At 40.0% G+C, this 19,064-nt stretch overlaps 1 protein-coding gene across 1 annotated transcript in view; it reads right to left on the minus strand.

Moving 5' to 3' along the window:
- The window catches only part of LOC124165697 (RISC-loading complex subunit tarbp2-like), a 47,223-nt gene extending 29,608 nt beyond the window's left edge, over positions 1-17,615 (minus strand). Inside the window, exons 1-4 of the mRNA XM_046543182.1 lie at positions 17,518-17,615; positions 17,255-17,438; positions 17,054-17,183; positions 4,473-4,675 (exon numbers count right to left, since the gene is read on the minus strand). Of these exons, the coding sequence (XP_046399138.1) occupies positions 4,473-4,675; positions 17,054-17,183; positions 17,255-17,396 (475 nt within the window). The 5' untranslated portion in view covers positions 17,397-17,438; positions 17,518-17,615. The remainder of the gene's footprint in view (positions 1-4,472; positions 4,676-17,053; positions 17,184-17,254; positions 17,439-17,517) is intronic.
- Between the last annotated feature and the right edge of the window lie 1,449 nt (positions 17,616-19,064).

The following is a 19,064-nucleotide window of genomic DNA, read 5'->3' on the forward strand; positions in this document are numbered from 1 at the left end:
TTTCCCAGGCTACTGCTCCATTAGCTAACTTAAGTTTATCCAGTGCAGGATACTCCATTCATAGTATGGCATTCCGTTAATAGTATGGCATTTTGCAATGTGGTAGGTTGCCATGATATTTTTTATTTATGTTTTTTCAAACAGTTTGTTTTGCTAATTTTTGTTGGAATTTGATATAAAGTGTATGGTGTGTTGTGTGTTTCTCCTAATTAAAACTGTTCACAATTTGGACTAAAGGACTGTAATAATACATATTTATCAGGTTATGGAAGCCCAGGAACCCTTTGGTCAACATTGGAAATTCTGAATTGGAAATTGAAGGCTGATGATGAATCATGACTACTCATATAGAAACTAGGTCCCTGTGACGTCACGTGGAGTGGCATCATATGGGCGCCAATCTGGCCTTTTTCAAATGAGGTTAAAATTGACAATTGCCATTCGTCAAAACTGGGATTTCTAAAACCAAATACTTTGTATATTACGAATACACTAATGGTGGGTAACGAATCGCAATCAATGCCTTTTGTTTTCTTTGACAAAGGAAACTACCCTATTTCATGATATACCGATAAAAATGTCTTTCATTGTGTAGAAACATTTTTATTGACAATAAGAGACCCATAAGCGTGCACGGTGACGTGAAACTGTCGTTAGGGAGTGCAAAATCCACCTCAACGCAACTGAAGCATTTGAGGGTGGAACACAAGTCAGTATGTGATGAGAAAGTGACAAAATTCAGGGGAAACTTATGTGAGGAATATCAAAATTAAGTCAAAGGTTTCTTTCAAAAGTTTCTGAAGATTGAACCTATTTTCATTTCCAAACGCAAGCATAACGGTTTACGTCCTGAGCGTGTAAAAATTTTATCATTTTTAAAAATGATCTGAAAGCTTATAAAAATGATTTTTTATCGGTAAAAATATTTAAATGTGTATGTAAATCTAAATAGCATTCCTTTGATTGTATGTACCCAGAAGAAACTTGAATAACTACTTCGTTTCATAGCAGACAATTGAAAATGCATTTGGATCCGAAAATATCCCGAGATCCGGGTCCTAAAAAAATCCTGGATTTCGCCAGCCTCAGAATCATGCGTGGCACATGAATGACAGTTGTTTATTTTCCTTCTTGAAAAATGATTAACCTACTTTTTCATTCATTGAGCTCCAACAATCATGAAGATGAATTCTCCTGACGTTGACATACACTCATTTTGCAGCAGTAAGAATCAGCATTTTCTTTCAAATACTGTTCTTCAGATGCCGTTTCTGCAAGTGAAAGCACTCTTTTCCAATCAAGGGTTCATATATTTTTTTGAAAATCCACGAGCGAAATAGCCAGTTGTTTCAAGTGCAGACAGTGCTAGTTTTTCCCAAATTACTCCCATTCTCCACACTTATAAGATTAGCTGCGACTACTAACACTAAATTAAACAGTTCAAATTCACAATCGGTTACTATTTACAGTAACTTGCCGTTGTGGGATAACTCCTTTCGGAGGATTTGATTATTACCAATAAGTTCATGTCCGTGGTCATGAAAATGATACGGAATTTGCGACAGGTGCTCATTGAAAAATATCGAGGTGCAAAATACTGATGTTCTAGTTTTATTGTAAAAATATTGTGCCATTTTTCTTCCATTTACAGGTAGTCTCATCCAGATTACTTTCACAACTTCTACCTTCACAATTTACAGAGGAAGAACTTTTTCAAATGTTCTGAATCTTTTTTAATAACTTTTAATCATACATGTTATGAATTTGAACGGGTTATTCTAATCACTTGTCCCTTTACACAACAATTCATCATTTCCACTGATGCCAACGTACGTTCCGAACAAAATACCGTATAAACGCGTGTAAGAGGCGCACCTTTTTTCCCAGACATTGCAGCCAAAAATGGGGGTGCGCCTCTTACACAAACTTCTTATCTTCCCCCCCTCCCCTTCCCCGGTCCCAAGTCCAAGGGGAACTGAGTGGCCTTGGCTTTTAGCATGAGTCAGTCATCCGAAACCCTGGGTCAAAAACAAGCAGCAGGTAGGGGAGTTTCTCCCATAGTGACGTATTTTTAAAATGCTCCTGTTTGAATTTCTAGTAAGCATCGCGCCGTCATGTCGGTATCCCAGAGGTGAACATTGAAAAGATCGCGCGGGGTGATTCGCTCCGGAGCGCACGCTAAATTTACTGCCACGAGTGGGCATACCGCGGCATTTATACTGCATATAGTAATCGCTTATCAAACGTAGAGAAACGCGTAGTTTTGAAGGACATACCTGGTTAATAGTCAACATCTGTCTTGCCGAGAAATTTCCATTGCGCTGAGCACCTGATTTTTCAAAAATTATCTTCAGACGCTAATATGAGGATTTTTGCAACTGAAAATTATATTGGTGTCAAAACCTGCGGTTTAAAAAATTCGAACGAGTGTGTTCATTGTTGGATTAGCGCTGAAGGAGAGGTCGAGGGGAAGAAGCGCGCACCCTCCCCTCCATATTTCAAGCTACGAGGCTACGAGCGAAGGAGCAAGGGAAGAACACGTTCGATCTTGCATGTGACGTCGTTGCCTTTAAAGCGAAGAGGCGAAGGCGCAGTAATGTGATATACGCAGTTTGCGTTGCCTGAAGTTTCCAGTCCGTCTCGTCTCGTTTGAATGCGCTTATGCTACGCTTGTTTCTTCCGAAATTGTGCTGTTAGGACTAAGTTGAATATTAGTAGCCTTGTTTTAGCTATAAATCTTTGTGTCAATCAATTAGAGCTCAAAAAACTTAAATGCTGTCAGATATACGTCGCGTTAGGTCTAATTCTTTTTAGAACCTCGTGCGTGTCATACAATTGCTGAAAGATATCGAGATATATTTTCGAGCTCAGTTGGTGACTCACCTAGCATTTGACCTCCAGAAACTCGGAGAATTGAACCTGGTAGACCGAAAAAGGTCAGTTGGTGAGATGGGGTAGGGATGAAATGCGTTTCCATTGACTGTAACTTGATAATTTCCTATTTTCCTGTGGAGTTCAGGAAAGGAAAAAAGTCCCCTTGCACACACACCGATTTTGGATGGCCGGTAAAAAATATCGGCCGATATTTTACCGGCGAAGCGATGCTTGCACACACGCCGGATTTTAACCGGTCAAACGATAAGTTGCTATGTTTTTGAGCCGGCGACGGCGATCCACAGTGACAATGGCCGGCAGCTAACCGGCATTTAGCCGGTGCCGGCGCGTGTTCGGTACGTGTGCAAGCTCCAATGCTCTCCCATTGTTCACTATTGGAATGTGGACGGCCGATATTTTACCGGCCGTCCAAAATCGGTCAGTGTGCAAGGGGCCTTAAATATATGAGGTGGTTATTATCCTAAGGCGCTGAGATTGCCCCGATTGTTGTCCAATCTCTTGGGAATGTTCATGCTATCTGCCTGTCGCGTTTTGCCTTAAAATTTTCCACGGCTGCAATTCTATTGCAATACTCCTGTGAGAGCTTTTAAACAAAATTGTTTATGAGTAGGACAAGCAACGTAGAGCGATGGCGTATGCGAAGAGAGGATCGGAACTTTTTCTACTCCCTCTTATGCCACTATTACCGCCGCAGTTATCAAAATTTCCTCTTTCAAACAGTACTGAAAGAGGAAATTTCGATAACTGTCGAAATTCCAGGCATACGTCTGCAACACCGCACGATAGGATAAAAAAATGCCGCAATTTTTTTCTTTATAGCTTTGATCCTCAAAATAGGGGTGCGCCTCTTACACGTGTGCGCCTCTTACACACGCTTATAAGGTAATATCATGAGTTGCAGTGTTTACAAATAGGTAACAGATTTATTCACCATTAATGTCATTCATCCAGAATGCATTCTGTCCCAAGCATTTGTAAGTTGCCGTGACTCTCTCATCATTGTCATCATCCATCAGAGAAGGATAGGAAGAGTTGCACAGAAAATAAGTCGGGAAATTTCGGGAAAACTAACGCTTTATTCTCACTTCATTAACAGACCCACGTCGACTGAATGCTGTGCCATTGTCTCCCTCTCGTCAGTGTCGTAGACATTTATTTCAATCATTTTACATCCATGCTACATGAACTCAATCACTGAATCATGAAAGAAGACATCTTGGAAAGAAAAATAACATAATGAATAAAATCAAAGGACCCAAAATAAAAAGAAAGACAAGCCATTAACAACTACTTGACTCCATTTCAACATAGTGTGCGGCAATTCGCTGCTAGTTCTTCTGAGGTATGATAGATAGCATCCAGTACGCACTAGTTTTTTTATACGTACACCATTTAGTAAAATTTTCATTGATCTTTCAAAATTTCATGAATCTTGTTTTTGCTAATTTTTTCTGTTATCCGGCCTTAAGACTCCCTGACATCCCTTATGTTCGATTCAAGTCAAGTTCATTTCAAATCCCTTGAAAATGCATCATAGATTGTCATCATGATGATGACAATAAACAATGGCTACTCACCCTGCTCCCTTAGCGTAAGCACCTGGCAGAGAATGACAAATGTTTTCGAATGCGCAGGACCAGACTCAGCCACCAGTTGGTACTCTGGTTCTTTGAGGTTCTGTTGCGCACACAGCTCTGCCAGCGCACCAACAGAATTCTCCGTCACCTGCTCAGCATACGGGGAGACAGCCACAGACGCAGCGTCATCCTTATCAAGTGCCCTGCAACACATGCACACCCATCACCACAAAGAACATATCAAAACAGTAATTCAATCCAGCTTGTGGAACTTTTCAATCACGACAGTTCAATGATACGATATGATGACTCTTCTTTCTTGCTTGACAACAAATTGCTTTCCACAACCCTTGCAGAACAATCAGACAAAACCTTCCTGCAAAACCTACCTCAAAAACTACGCATATATGGTTTAAGCGAATTAGGCTGGGAACCGCTTGAGACTTGGGAGGCTGCACGCACTAGGCTTAGTTTGCTTGAACAATTGAGAATGGATATCTTTAAGAGTGACACAGAGAACATAATATTAGAGCCACACTAAATTTCTAGGTCCGATAGAAGCGATAAATTAAGAGAGATGTTTTGCCGAATGGATAGATATGGGAATTCGTTTTTTCCCCGAACCATAAAGGACTTCAATAAATGCTAGTTCCATCTTCGTTAGAGCACTTCATTTTTTATGTGTATATGGCTGGTGTCCTAACACCCCCTGCCACACGTCTTTCAGGCGGCTTGCAGGGTATTATGTAGATGTAGAAGTATCCTGGGAGTAGCCACGGAGATAACTTTACAGGAGTCACTTGCAAAGCACAAATTGTACGAAAAATTCACAGAGAAAAAAATCATTTGCCTTGACCGGGATTTGAACCTGGATGCCCCTATCTCTGGTCAAATGCTTTAGCCAACTAAGCCACCGAGGCATCATCCCTCCCACTGGATATTTGCGGACACTACCGCACAAGGTGTGGACACTACCACCTTGTCCAGTTATGTCCACAAATATCCATAGGGATTAGGGATGTGTGAGTACTCGAAAATTCGAGTCGAGTAGTTGGTACTTAACTCAAGTGATTCGAGTGGCATTACGAATGTTGAGTCGAGTCGAGTAGTTTCGGTTACAGTGTTGTCGATGCCAGTAAGTTCAAAAATCTGCCGACAGGAAGCGCTATCATGAAGCATTATCACAATGGTGCAAATGCTTTTACTCAGGGCTGTTTCTGGCAGTTCGGCTACATATACATATAAATATTAATTAAATTCACCACATATTACCATAGGTTAATTCATTCCCATAGTGCTTATGGAACTTTTCAAGACTCTTTAATTTTCATTCATTTCCTAATACAGACGCAATTACCATCAACATTCCTCATAATCTTTCACTTTTTACATCAAGCTAAGCATTCAGGACAGAAAATTCACAAAGGGATTTGAAAATTAGAATATGTTGTCGCATATATATTATCATATTGCCAGATCCAGAGATGACCAAACTCGACTCGACTCGATACTCCTGAGTAGTTTTCAACTCGAGTCGAGATCAACAAGCACTCCTTGCACATCGCTAATAGGGACGAATGATGCCTCGGTAGCTTTACAGGCTAAAGTGCTCAAACGGAAATAGGGGGGGGATCCAGGTTTGTCTGTGGATTTCTCCCACTACACATATTTCCCACCCTTAAGGGTGCCTTCATAGCTCGGCGTTGCATACTTGGGGGCAGAGCTAACTCATCGCAGCAAGTTGGAGCCCATCACAGTTCTGCGTTGCGAAAACAAATGAAAGGCAAAATGCATTGGCTCCTAAAAATCGGCATGGGAGCATATCATCTTATGATTTCGAGCAAAACACACTATACATATGTTGTTTTGTGTATTTTTATGCAATTTCATTTCTTAAAATATTCTTCGCAACTATAAATAGCATTTGAAGTTAATATGGCGACCATAATTTCAATAATCATGCATGTAATGATGGCCCTTGCCTATGCATTATTATGATCTTTAAATTTTATTTCCCAACTTGGAATATTCGAAAAATAGCTATTTACATACACTCAGTGAACATGAGTAACTTGGAATGTTATCAGGAATATTTATTAATGATAACTGTTGTTCAAATAGATTCCCCTAGTCATGTTATCTAAATAGCTCTAACTGAGTAGATCATGGGGGCACAATTATTAGATATCAATTGGAATTTAAACGACCGTAGTCACCAACAAGGAGCTCTCAAGCCGTATTTAGCTTGTGATACAATTGACGGGTATGATTTATGCTAATCTACGCTCCTCAGTGATTGTAATATAATTTAGGGTTAACATTTATCCTATGTTTAGGAAAGATACGAAATATCTATGCTTAACACTTCAAAATAATAGTAAATAAAGAAATAAACAGCATTTGTCACTCCCATTGGAGCTAATCTTGCATATTTGTATACCTAAGCTTCCCATAGACAAACACCAATTCGAAATCGCCGGCGTACTGCCGCCTTCACGCAGAGAAAATCCGACAGGTTCAGTTTTTCTGCGACGATGCAGCGAGCTGGAGACGTGACGTCATCAATTCTCAAAGACAGGCTCTGATGGGCTCGCTAGCTGCGGCGTCAACGCAACGCCGAACTGTGAAGGCACCCTAACCCTTTCACTGCCAGCCCATTTCAGGATATGGGATGTATGAAGACTGCCAAGGCTATTTTCCGGAGTTAGCAACATTTCACATTTAAAAATTTTTCAGCTACTTAATTATATTTAAGGTCTCGATTTTTTTCCCAATTCTTAAGATATGTTTATATCTTATAACCATAGATATATTATGGGGGTTTGCATAAATTACAGCCGTTGAAAAGGCCACAATCACGAAAAAAAAAGTGAAATTATTTAGGCCGATTAATCGGCCCCTGGCAGTTTCCGCTCTACCAACGGTGGCAGTAAAAGTAGAGATGTGCGAATAGTATCCGCGAATACTCGAAAACCTCGAATACTTCGAATACTCTGAATTTTGCGGCCTACACTGTCGTTGGTAGTTGACTTAGAAAATTGTAAAGAACTCAACGTTTAGTGCATGCAGTGCCGTTATAGACTAGTTGACGAACTACATCAAATTCGTAGATTACAGCGGTGAAAAGAGTTCGACGTGGGGAGCCAAAAATGATTGGGTGAAAAAATCCAAAAATCCCCGCTTTCCCCACCAGGAGAACCTCAGTGCCATGGGATAGTAACTACATAGCACAATTCCCAAAATCCGCTACCCCTCCATTCAATAGCCCTCGGCCACTCCTCCGATGCTTTCCTCCTCTCCAATATCAAACAAAAGGTGAAAAGGTCCCAGCTCGCGCAGGGTTCGCATCACGAAGACCATAAATGAAAAGCTTCAAAAGAAAATATCCAGTTATAAGAGAATAATAGAATCGTGTTTCACCCTTCCCTCTTTCTCCCTCCAAAAAATATGAAGTTACACGAGAACAATAGAAACGTGTTTCGCGCCCTCCCTTTTCTCACCCACTGACCTTTTTCAGCCTACCTGCTTCAAAGTTCCCAGTTTCTGGAGGTCAACTGCTGCATGAATCACCTATTACCCCAAAAGGTGTCTAACAATGACTTTCGGCTTAGCTCATTAGCGTCTGATTGCGGCCAGCTCAGGAACTATTTGAAACTCATTCATCTTCCAAAATTTTGTCCTCATAATATTCTCATACAACCGGGCATTTTCCAACAACACAACTCTTCAGCCAGGGAAATTCAATCATGTGCCGTTCAGTAAGACAAAGTGTAATAGACCCAAGAAAGAATTTTTCCGAAGTATCCCAGCCCACATCCCACCTTGAATGGAATATACTCTCGTTGGAACATCAGTGAACACAGATGACATTTTGGACATTGAAACTGCTATAGAGCACAATCGTTCCCATGGTGTAGTGTGTTAAGTATCATGCAACAAAATAGAAGTTTTAAAACAGAAAATAACCATTGAAAATTATTGTGATGAATAAACACAAGTAAATCGGTGCTTAAAGGTGCACATATATTAGTAGTAAACAATCAAAAAGTGAATAGAAAATGATGGTTAATCATCAAACGTTTTCCATAGGGCAGATTGTTAGTTTCCATAAATATGCTTTCCTGTGCCCCACATCTCATTGGAAAGAAAAACCATAGGATCATAAAACACCAGTGCACTTCTTTCTATAGGCATGTGCGTGAGCATCACTCATGTGCATGGAATGAAATATTTAAGCAAACCATTTACATCTTACTTTGAAGAGAAGAATTCACAAGCTCATTCAGTTCTAACTAAGGGCAGGGTTGTACATTCATATAGATGAATCCAGTTTTGAGAAATTTCACTGGAAATTTTTTATATAAACGGTTGGGGGTGGGAAGCTACAACGGCAATTTGTTCCCCGTTTTGCTGCCATGGCCTCTTGACTGATTTGCTGAGAAAGAAAAGCCTGGCACCCATCTAGAGGGGGGGGGGGAAGAGGGAGAGAACAAGATGAGGCTTTTAGAAAATTGAAAAATGCCTTTAGAAAATAGAAAGCAGCTACTACAGATTAATCATTTCAGCAGAAGACTTATGGAATTTTCAAAACATTGAAAAATATTCAAAAATTTTATTTCTGGCCCGGGTTTAGGCATGACATGAGTCGTTACGTGTGGGAATGTAAAAGCTGTCAGAACATAGTGATCTGGCCGGTTTGATGGAATCACAGAAGATGATTAAACATTGGACAGTAGAGTCCATGGATATCATCATCCCCATGCCCAGGTCTAGGCAGGGATCCCATTACATTCTGATGTTTGTTGAAAATAGGGTAGTTTCCTTCATCAAAGAAATCGAAAGGTAGTGATTAGAGATGGGTCAAAAAGAACCGAACTGCCAAAACGAACTGTTCACTGAAATGAACCAGTTCGAAAATGAACCGTTCTCTAAAACACCCTGTTCACTGTTCATGTTGGCACTGCACAATTGCGGCGTACTCGGTACAGTAGGTATGATCATCAAGAGGCATTTTGAACTGCAGCTTACTCGAGCAAGTACGTTGTGGGTACAACAGATGGCGGTTACGAGGGAGGCCATCCAAGGCCGCCAAAGTGCGTCGTAGACGACCGAGCCCCTCCCCTTCTTTCTCTACTATTCCCCTCCGATAGCCACTGAACCGTTCGTTCTAACTAATATTTGAACTGATATTTAAAATATTAGTTCTTTCGAACCGTTCGAAATAACTAATATTTGAACTGATATTTAAAATATTAGTTCTTTCGAACCGTTCGAAATAACTAATGTTTGAACTGATATTTAAAATATCAGTTCTTTAGAACCGTTCGAAATATTAGATCAAATATTAGTTTCCTCGGGGCGTTCAGTTGGGATATCGCGTTCATTTTGCTTTCGTATTTTGAACATTTGTGGATCTGTGGATGCATCTCCAAAAATATTGTTTAAAACGCGATTCATGAACTTAGGAAACGATTGAACACATGATTGTGAAACATTTTTTTCGGTCCCTTTACCAAGTTGATATTTGGACTTAGTTTTTGGCGCCTACGATGAAATTTTAATTTTTTAAGTGCGCTGTATTGTGCAATGTGGATGCATCTCCAAAAATGTTGTTTACAACGCGATTCATGAACTTAAGAAACAATTAAAGTCTTTGGACTTTGTTTTTTCAGGTGCATCATCTAACTAGGAGTTTAATCGTTTCTTAAGTTCATGAATCGCGTTTTAAACAATATTTTTGGAGATGCATCCACATTTCACATCACATCGCACTTAACCCTTTCGAGACCGCGGAGTTTTCGTCTTAGCTTGACTGCTGTACCGCTCCCCAAGAGACTCTTCTTTCTCGTGGTACGGAGCATTTTTGGAGGGCATTCGTTAAGAAGGGTCTCGCTGAACCTTTTTCGACCCCTCCACGGTGGGACTCCGTATTATCTCGGACTCCAAGAGTAGTTGTGCTCCCTCCTTTCCGGGTTTACGACCATACCTGCGGCATTGGTTCGCGGTCAACTTATGTATTGCTTATATGTATTTAGCAAATGGATAATTGTTGCTTGCACGTAAATTACAGGCATTGAATATAATTCCTCATTTTTATCTGAGCATTGTCAAATTTTAAACGAAGTTCTAAGGCCATTATCAAAGCATTTAACGCAGCAACAATTTCCATGTTGATGTTTATACATAACTCGAGATAAGTTAATATTTGTCGTAGAATTACGTTTAAAAATTGTAAACGCTGCTCAAAAGACAAACAATTCAATTCTTAGTTTATATTTCTTGAGAAATGAACAAATATTTATTTCGAAAATTGACTCTATAAACAATTGTATGACCGCTGTCCCTTACCGCTGAGAGAGGTTATAAAAGACGAAGGGTCCGGGTACCTGCTCCCGGATTCGGAGGGTTAATCCTAAACCCCGAAGCGTTGGGTCCCGAGACAAATGCGACCTAAACCCACGACAGTCCTGAAAGGGGGAGAGCTCGAAAACGTATATATACGGGTTTCGTTTTCTTGACCGGGAAAATCTCACACGTATATATACGCCCGTGGTCTCCCGGGTCAGGAAACGTCCACACGTATATATACGTGTACGGTAGGGAAAAGGTTAAAAAATTTCATCGTAGGCGCCAAAAACTAAGTCTATAACTAAAAAAGAGTATATGATGACAATATAAAATGTGTACATTGTATCCACTATTTATGTTTTTCTTAGGTTGGTCGTACAGATATTTACTTTTAACTGGTTTAATCTATATTTTACCCTGCGTCGCTTAAGAGTTCTCAACTGATGATAGTGGGAAACACATATTTGGCTCCAAATTACATCAAATTACTTGTTTGTATCTGCAAACTTTGGCAAGCTTGTAATAACCTATTAATCGCACACCACACTAAGCTTTCATGTACTCTAAACGCATGATTAACAATATTTTCTACCAGATGACCCTACCTGTTCACTATGAACCGATATTTTGAACTGTTCTTTTTACTGAACAGGATCAAAGTGAACGGTTCATAAAAATGAACAGTTTAACCCACCTCTAGTAGTGATTGTGATTCGTTACCCACGATTAGTGTCTTCATAATATACTAATTATTTGGTTTTAGAAATCCCAGTTTAGACGAATGTCAATGGTCATTTTTAACCTCATTTGATAAAGGCCAGATTGGCGCCCATGCCAATCCACTCCACGTGACGTCACAGTGGCCTAGTACAGTAAACTCTTGATTTTACGAAGCAGGATTTTACGAAGTTTTCGATTATACGAAGTGATATTGCGGTCCCGGTGAAAAGCCTATGCTAAATACATGGCGCTATTCGATTATACGAAGCTTCGATTATACGAAATTTTTTGAATTTACGAACCTCGGCTCGGTCCCTAAGAGCAAATGGCATTCGTTTATACGAACTACGGCGAAAAATTTGTCAACAAAACTAGTTACGCCGGCGTAAGTAGCTAAAAAATCAGCGCTTCCAACTGTGGTCCATCAAAAGTGCGAAATCGTAAATGATAATGCAACTTTGGAGAGAAATGGGTCGCCAAAAACCTCACTGTGGGAATTTAGGGGAAGTAGGAGTTCGGTAAAAATATCGCGGCTGACATTATGCCCCTATTTACGTGCCTGTTCGTAAACATAGCATCGACAATAATTCGTAGTTTAGCATGTCAGGAAGGTCGCGCGGAGTATTTCGTACCCCCCTAATTAACCCTTTGCACTGCTGTGAACGTACTTCGAAGACTACTTGGCTACTTTTCGCCGAAGCACTTCGAAGGGTCCCTAATCCGGGACCCTTTCCTCGACGAGCTCACCCTCGCTGGTCCCTGAAACAGGGCTATTTTTTAAAGCATTACCTGACGCAACCCTGGGTTTCAAAGGGTAAAGGTGCCATGGGGGGAAAAAGAGTAAAGTGCGTGTTACTGTGGGGCTGTGCGTCAACCAAACGGGCACGGAAAAAATCAAGCCCGTTGTCATTGGGAAATTTGAAAGGCCACGGTGCTTAAAACATGTAAAATTGGAAGCCCTCCCAGTTTTTTACCATGCAAATAAAAACAGCTGGATGACCCGAGAAATTTCCAGCAAACGGTTATACGTCTACAGAGAAAAATTGCTGGAGAGAACCGCAAAATTGTTTTAATAATGGATAATGCCACCGTCCATAAATACGTGGAAGATCTAAAATTGGCTTATGTTCGAGTCCTTTTTCTACCCCCGAACTCGACTAGCAAGTCCCAGCCCTTGGACCAAGGCATTATCCAGAATTTTAAAGTCCTGTACCGGAAGAAGCTTGAGCGGTATTACTTGCGATGGATCGGTATGTATATATTCATCTATTTTGCTCATGTGCGTTTGGATATCGATTTAGATATTTTTATTCATGATTATCATTCTTACAAATCTATTTGCCACTTTTAGAAATGGGAACAGAAATTAATAACATCCCGAAATGGACGTTGATACATGCAATCCGCGCCATAGCCGAGTCCTGGAGGGAGATTTCCTCCACTACCATCGCAAATTGCTGGAAATCGGTCGGATTCCCTCCGATAGCGCATCATAAGGATGTTCCCGAGGTTGATATTTGATACAACTAACCTCATAGTAATTTTACTGATTTAATATCACGGCTCTGGTTGAATCGTTACGTTGTACCTTCAGGAAGCTGCGGCAGATGAAATCGCGGAGGAGATTAGTGGCTTAAAAGAAGATTTTAAAAAATATTTGGAAAAAGCAGGAGGAGCACAGCGCGCAACATCAAGCGATTATATTGCGCTAGATGATAATCTCCAGGCTTGCGACGATTCGACGCCGGTGCCTGTGTCGGAAGAAGCAGCGGCCGGGCCTAGTCAGAATAGCAGTGACGACGATGATGAAAGTGAGGAAGTAATTCCACCTAATAAAAAAGAAGTATACGCTGCCTTCCAAACATTAAGACATTTTGATCTGGCTAACGATTTGGACCCCCAATTTAATTACCACTTATGCAAGTTAGAAACCATGGTGGAAGCGGCGATGGAGAAGGGAAAAAGGCAAAAAAAAAGTTTTTTTTTTGGTAATATAATTTCGTGTATATATTGACCTTTGTGAATAAACAACTTAATATATCTTAAGTATTGGGCTCTATTTACCGCCAATTTATATTTCAGGCTTCTCGTAATGAAGACGCACTTCCAATTCTAGCCATGAACTTTCTTCTCACGCGCTTCCCAGTTCTCCCATGCTGAGAGTTTTTTCTTTCCAAAGCCAATTGTTTACTCCCTCCTGCCGCCTTTGGCTGATCTTGCTGACACCCACCTTAAGCATCCCAAACCCCTCCTTCCCCAGCATTTCCCATTCATTCCCTTCCTAAGGTCACTGAGCTTGCGTGCGTCGTAACAAAATACGGCCCCCAAACGTGGTCTGAGGCAGAGCTGAAGGACCTTTCCCCACCCTTCTTTCTCCTGCCCCCTTCACCACTCCTTATGCTGACCACACTTCTTTCCTCAGGCAATCCCTATCCCACTCTTTATTCACCCCACCCACTGGGAATGTTCTCCGACTGTGGAGAAGGGCATGGTTCATCTTTACCGGCAACGGGGGTAAGTTTTTAACCGGAGAGAGGCTGGAGAAGTATCTTCCACTATCGGGGAAATGGTGCCGTGCTTATAAAATTCTCTCTTCTTCCCTGCTGACTTTAAAATTGAAATTTAATTATTTTCTCTTCGCTGCCCACTCTATATTTATTTACGATTATGGCACGCCTATTTTTTAGTGCTAAAACTAAGAAAATCTTCGCTCTATGTCAATGATCCTTTGCATAACTTTCAATACGGCGGAAAAAGAAACACGAAAACTAAATGAGGTGAAGGTACAGGTTTTTGCGTATCATTTTTGGGAATTCACGCAAGTGAACCAATACGTTACCACGTTGAGAAATGATAAAACGTCTCTTGTCGGAAAACAATCAATGTGGATAATAATGTTTCTCTCTCTATTTCTCCGATACTGTAAGATGTTTCTCCTGTCGTTTTCCGGTTGGAACCTTGCTCCTGTCGGCATAAAAGGAGAGAAACATACTATATGAACAGGTCACCTCACACCCGGTATGAAGAATATGGTCCTGAGGAAGAATTGAGTCTTTTATGGCAACGTCTGCAAAGATGATGGAACACAGTAGTCGGACGGAGAACAGAATTTACTTCAAATATTCGCCAGAAGATAATCAAATCCTACTTTATTTATGATCGTTATTGAATCTCAGTGAAAATAGAGCACATTCTGCTGAAAATACGAAGTAACTCGAAATATTAACTTACGAAGGTTATTTTGGAAACGGGCTAAGACCGTCGTTTTTCTTTTTTTTCTCGTCACTGAGCGATAGAGGGCGACGTAAATGGCGGTTAGGCCGGCGGCAGCTAAAATTCCGTGGGTGTCAGAAACAAATATCTATCTTCAGCATACTTAATAGTTGCTATTCGCTTCTAACCAAAAATTTATAACATAACTTTCTTATAATAAACATTGCAATTCATTATTTGATTACGTTTTCTAGACTGGTCGGGAATTTCTTTAGCGATCGTTGATGTTGAAGTATGAACAAGAAATGGGAATTTTATGGTGGAATAATTATTTAACGATTTTTCACATCATAAATCGATAGCAAAAAGCCTTTTCTATGAATTATACCAAGAATAACCACCGAAAACATTTAAATAAGACCGCTAAAGACAAAAAACGGCGGAAGAAACATAAGCGAACATTTTTTTCGTGACTTATGAAAAAGTTTTGAATTTACGAAACTCGATTTTACGAAGTGCCAATTTTCCGGTCCCACTGACTTCGTAAAATCAAGAGTTTACTGTATCTACACGAGTAGATAGGAGTTTTACATTGTCTGAGATTACCTATGCGTGCATGAGCCACAGAGCTCATGGAAACATGTCTTAACAATCAACTATTAAAACTGCCTATGGTGGGAAAGTTTCCTTTGTTTGATAAGGTATTAATAATCCTTATTAATCCAAGCGCTATCTGCTAGCAGGTTACTCTGCTACCTGCTAGCAGCCTGCATCGTAGCAGTGCTCATAGCCTTGCACCAAGGTGGCAGCCAGAATCAGAATGATGTCACATGGATTTTTCCCAGCATTCAAAATTAGATGTTGCGTTTTCGCATGCTTGAAAATTTTCACTTTTCATTTAAACGCGAAAAATAGATTAAAAAATCATAAAGCGTGAAATAAGTACTCCAGGAGTACTTATTTCACGCTATAGTACATCTTTTAATTTAGGCAATAAAAAAAATAGGAAACCATCCTATTGCATTTGGTGGTCGATAGCAATACCAGCATTCCGTCAATAGTCAGCATGTGGCTTAATATTGTTGCACTCACGTTATTAATGAGTGTGGATGTCCGGAAGTAATGATATCTGATAATGGTGCACAGTATGTAGGCAAGGTATTGAAAAGAGTTGTTTGGCATTCCTCTGCACCACACTGCTCCTCCAGTGGCATTGGCTGGGGTATATTATCTGAGTGATGGGGATTTGCGTTTTGGTTACAGAACGGGACTTTAGGCACCGCGGAGAGAACCACAAAGGTTGCAGAAGTCGAGACAGCTAGTGAGTCAACAGCTTGAGGTGTTTCCTTTCCATTTACCTTCCTTTTTCTACCCCCTCTCCCTTCCTTAGAGATACAGGACTCGGGACACTTGAAGAGTGTAAGTCACCGAGGGAATCACAAAAAGGACAAACCTTTCATTCCCTTCACCTCCAATCAGAGTGCAGGCGGATTGATCCTCAACTCACCTTTCCTGCACTGGCACCCTTATTTGCACCTTGGTTATCAGATTCTAGTGATTTGAGCCACTCGTCATCAACCACATCCAAAGCTAAGCAGGAGAAACAGTGCCATATTACGAAGTGTTTAGAGAATTTTCAACTCGAAGCATACCTCTCCATTAATGCTTGGGAGTCTTCTAGCTTTCTGTCATAAATATAAAAATTGCCGAAGGAATTGAATTAAAGGTAAGATCAGCAATTTATGGATTTATGGCATCAAAAACTAAAATATGAACAGAATGCTGACAGAAATTCTACACTGTTTCACATTTTCATGAAAATATGAAAAATGCTTACTCAAGGCCTAAGATATTGAGTTCCATTCGATGGCATGTTATGATACTCATAACGGAATAACCTAAAAACTATAGAAACTTTGTACAAATAGAAAATAGAGGTACAGTAGGTAAGGGGTCAATCACATAACTACATTTAGTCCAATATTACATCATCCAGTTCCTTCAGCACCTCGGTACATTGACAACACATTAAGTAATTTTTGAGCACTTTCCACGACATAAAAACCAGCAGAAATGGTAACTAACAGAGAAATCATCCGATAAAATATTACCTCCCAGTGATATTCACCCACATGGCACTTGAATTCTTTGGTTAATCACGCTTGCATGAGAGAGGTCGTAATGACAAAAAAAATTAAAAATGGCTTTCTCTTGCAAGCGGAATCCCCACTAAAAGGACCGGATACCAAAGGAAAAATAATCACAATAATGAAACCAAAAGTTGGAAAAAACGCACTTACACTTTTGTGGTAACGCCACTTGTAACCAGAAGCTGCGCACGAACTAATTTATCAGAATTGGCCAATGTTTCCAAAGCCTTTAAGGCAGCATTATGCTTCGCCTCTTTCTTGGAACGTCCACTTCCCGTCTCTAAAACAGAACAAGTTTTAATAGCAACGAAAAGTTTGAGTACTTCATAAGCAATGGATTATCGCCCATACCTCGGACATTTCCTGCTGTCACGACGTACTGAAAGAAAGTATCGTGTCCAGCACTATCCGTAATGAGCTCATACTGAGGAGTAAATCCCTTTCTCAGCATATACTCATTCAAAGTTGACATCGGCGTTTTGGCCGTGGCCATGATGTACCGGTTTACGCCCCAATTCTAAGGGAGTGTTTCTACCTAATACACACAAAATAAAGGGCATGAGAGTTAACCAATTCACTACAACCATAAACACGTGAGATGACTTATTACATACCTCTTAAATTATTCAGCACAATACACTTGTCACGACACACAGTTAACCACCAGCCCCGATAACGAGCGCGTCCCGAGATTCACTGGCAGTACTGCCGGTGCTGCCAAACCGTTCCGAAATCAAATGGCAGTACGGGCAAGGGGGCGACAGAACTGCGATATATCGTATAGAAAACCTCTTTCGATTCGATTTTTCCGGAGCCCCAGTGGTCCAACGGCCTACCCAACATAGAGGCGCTGGTGTAGCCTGTTTTTCTGAGCAGTAATGAACTGGGGGCTGCCATATTGAATCTCGATGTAAACAAACGTGATATTGAGGCTTATTGATAGTCATTAGTGTTAACTGCAGACTTTTTTTTATTGCTTACAGTGTCCCTTACGATTTTGGAATGTGCTCGATGAAGGATACGAGTCTCAATGATCTTGGTTATTGCTAAATTGCGTGGGTATGAAATGTATTTGGTGATGAAAGTGTGAGTAATTCTGTTTCCTTCATTATTCCATTTTGATTTCAACCTGTGATTAGCTAACCTTTTCTCATGTTTTCAAAATTTTATGGTGTCTTGTATTCCTTATATTTCAATATGTTTTTCATTGTACTTGCAGTTTTTCTAGTGTTCAAACTACTCATTTATCGCTAGTGCTATGCTTTCGTTTGTTTAATGCTAATCATTTTGTTGGTTATGTATGTAATTTGCTATTTCAACTCTGTCCTTTCAACTGTTTAATTGTCATTAATTGAGCATCATTCATTAAGTGTTCTACGATGTTTACATTTCTTAAAACTTTAATCTCTTTCATTTTGAAGTAAGAACTTAATTTCTACTACATTGGTATAAAATATTCTTCACTTTTCTCGTTTTCTACTTTTGGAATACTTTCTTTCGTATAAGTGATTGATATTAACTTATAAGAACCTTTCATTTTAAGACTCCTCTGCCAAGATATGTTGCATATCTTAATGGGTACTCATCATGAACAACTTCCTACGAAATAATGTCCTCCTTTCATAATTAAATAATTATCTTCCATGAAATGATATCCAAACTTGCATGCTTATTTCTAGTGAAGTATTGTTATGGTCTATGGTTTCAGGATTAGCATTGTTTTCCCTGTACCAGAGCTATTGCAAGATACATCTACCTCAAGGAAAATTGGGTCACCCTCTTTGTCTATAACTGTGGAGTGTTTAATTAAGTAATGGAATCTTTCTCCTATTACGCAAAGGCTGCTCATCTCATGTTGTCATTGATATTGTTGTATTGTTGATATTGAAATTGTTATTGTTGTATTTCTTTTGCCAGTTATTGTATCAATAAATACTAATGTCCACTGAAGTAAGTTTCCGAGATCATTATTCTTACCAACCACCAGATCGCCAGTTGACTTTGTACATTAATCTTGTATTATGGTTACTGCTTTAGTAACCTGGGGAAGTTCTTCAGGAAGATTTTCCTACATTCACTGCTTTTAAGTTTCTCGCAATTGCAGTATCATTATTAGGCCTGAATAGCACGCTCTATCGTGACGCGTAAAAAAAATTGAAAC

Source organism: Ischnura elegans, chromosome 9, assembly GCF_921293095.1.
Source record: "Ischnura elegans chromosome 9, ioIscEleg1.1, whole genome shotgun sequence".
NCBI classification, from domain to species: domain Eukaryota; kingdom Metazoa; phylum Arthropoda; class Insecta; order Odonata; family Coenagrionidae; genus Ischnura; species Ischnura elegans.